Source organism: Plasmodium reichenowi, chromosome 8 (assembly GCF_001601855.1).
Source record: "Plasmodium reichenowi strain SY57 chromosome 8, whole genome shotgun sequence".
NCBI lineage: Eukaryota > Apicomplexa > Aconoidasida > Haemosporida > Plasmodiidae > Plasmodium > Plasmodium reichenowi.
In genome coordinates, this window is record NC_033653.1 from 230,962 (window position 1) to 233,083 (window position 2,122).

The following is a 2,122-nucleotide window of genomic DNA, read 5'->3' on the forward strand; positions in this document are numbered from 1 at the left end:
TTAAAAAAAAAAAAAAAAAAAAAAAAAAAAAAAAAAAAAAAAAAAAGTTTCCCTATAAACATATATAGCCAAACTTTCAATGTACAACATGAAACATATGAACGGAAAATTCTTTATTTTTTCAAAAATGAAATAAATAAATAATTATATATATATATATATAAATCCATATATATCTAATATTTGTATATTTCAAAAATGCTTGAAAAAATTAACATAAAAAAACAACATTTAGTAATATAATAGTAGTTCCCTCTATATATATATATATATATATATTGTATAAATGTTTACGCCTGTACTTCACTTGTGTTATACTTATCATATTTTATGCTCTCTAGCTATTGATAAACTTCTTGATTTCAACAATCTATTTTTTATTTTTGTTGCTAAAGAATCAATAGTAATGTTGGTTAACATTTTATTATCTTTATTCGATAAAGGGTGAATAATATTTTTTGTTGTGTCTTTTTTTTTTTGTAATAAATTTAATTTGTCTGTTATTATACAAGTATTGTTCTCAGGAGAAATGTTTTTATATTGTTCATAATATTTTTTATTTATATTATCTATCGACAACATATTAGTAATTTCTTTCATTGAATTATTTTTTTGTATATTTTGAGAGTTCAAATTATTTATTTTTTTTTTATTTTTCATTTCAATTTCCATAGTATTTGTAACACCGTTTTCTTTATATTTCTCATATATATTTTTTCTATATATTTCTCCTTTTATCATATTATTTTGTAACATCATTTGGGTACTTCTATGTTTGTTATCTTCTTTATTGGGATAAGGAATTTCCTCTTGATAACTTTTATTATTTGTATAATCATTTATGTAATTCTTTTCATTATTTATATTATTAAGTATGTGATTTTTTAAGTTATCTTCTATGCGATTATTCGTTTGATCATCCGCTTTATTAATATTTGATCCTTTATTATTTATTACTTCTTTATAATATTCTTTTCTTTGTTTGTTTTTCTCTTCAATAAATTGTGTATTATTCTTATGTAATAATAAATGATCCTCATTATAATAAGTTGTCGGCTTATGAGAATTGCCTTTATCGCTTGTTGTTAATATATCACTTGAACTATTATTCAAAATATGTGGTGATTTGTTTTGAAAAAGTTGTTTCTTCTGTTTGAGTTGCGCATATGTGTTAACAACCTGATTATTATAATAATAATTATTATTATTATGATTATTATGAATATTATTATGAATATTATGAATATTATTATCATTATTATGAATATTATTATCATCATTATTAATATTATTATCATTATTATGAATATTATTATCATCATTATTAATAGTATCATCATTATTATGGCTAAACAAATTCATGTCATTTTTTCCTCGTGTCTGATTTTTTTGTCTTTCATCATTTATTATTTTTTTCTCATCCAACTTCGAAAATAATGATGTAGTATAATCTGATGAAGTATTATTATCATTTGTACTCGTATTTAATGTTTTTAAAAGAAACTCATTCATTTTTAAATAATTTTTATTTAATATTTTTAATTTATTATGATAATTATAAGCTTCTTTCTTCCAATAATCATTCTCATTTTTCAATTTCAAATTATCACTTTTTAATTGTTCTAACACATTTTTTCGTTTTTTTTCTTCTTTTACTTGTTCATTTATAATATCACATAATATTTTCTTTAAAGAATTTAATTTCCCGTTATCTTTTTTCTTATTTAAAATGTTTATTACATCTTCTTGTTTATCATCATTTAAATATATAAGAAATATTGCACAATTGTTTTCAAGTCTTAAATACTTATTTTCTTCTACTTCTACCAAGTTATTTATATTTTCTACATCCTTCTTTTCCATTTCCTTTTCTTTGTCTTTCCCATTTTCTACACTCTTCTTTATCGTATTGTAATTTTCCCACTTTGATCCTTCATATTTTTTTTCTTTTCCTTTATTATTACCATTCTTTGATGAATCATCGTTAGCTATTTTTTTGAAAAAACTCTCCTTGTTTTCAGATTTTACATAAATCAGTTGTTTTCTTTTGCTTTTTATTTTTTTGCAATCGCTAGCCATAATTAAAGTGGAACTAGTTAGCTGCACATTAAAACAACCAAAA

General features: G+C 20.6%; 1 protein-coding gene across 1 annotated transcript in view; it reads right to left on the bottom strand.

Moving 5' to 3' along the window:
* Positions 1-321: 321 nt before the first annotated feature.
* Positions 322-2,122, bottom strand: part of PRSY57_0806200 (kinesin-like protein, putative) — a gene marked incomplete at both ends in the record, with an annotated part of 4,429 nt that continues 2,628 nt past the window's right edge. Inside the window, one exon of the mRNA XM_020114708.1 lies at positions 322-2,100. Coding sequence (XP_019970548.1) covers positions 322-2,100 — 1,779 coding nt within the window. The remainder of the gene's footprint in view (positions 2,101-2,122) is intronic.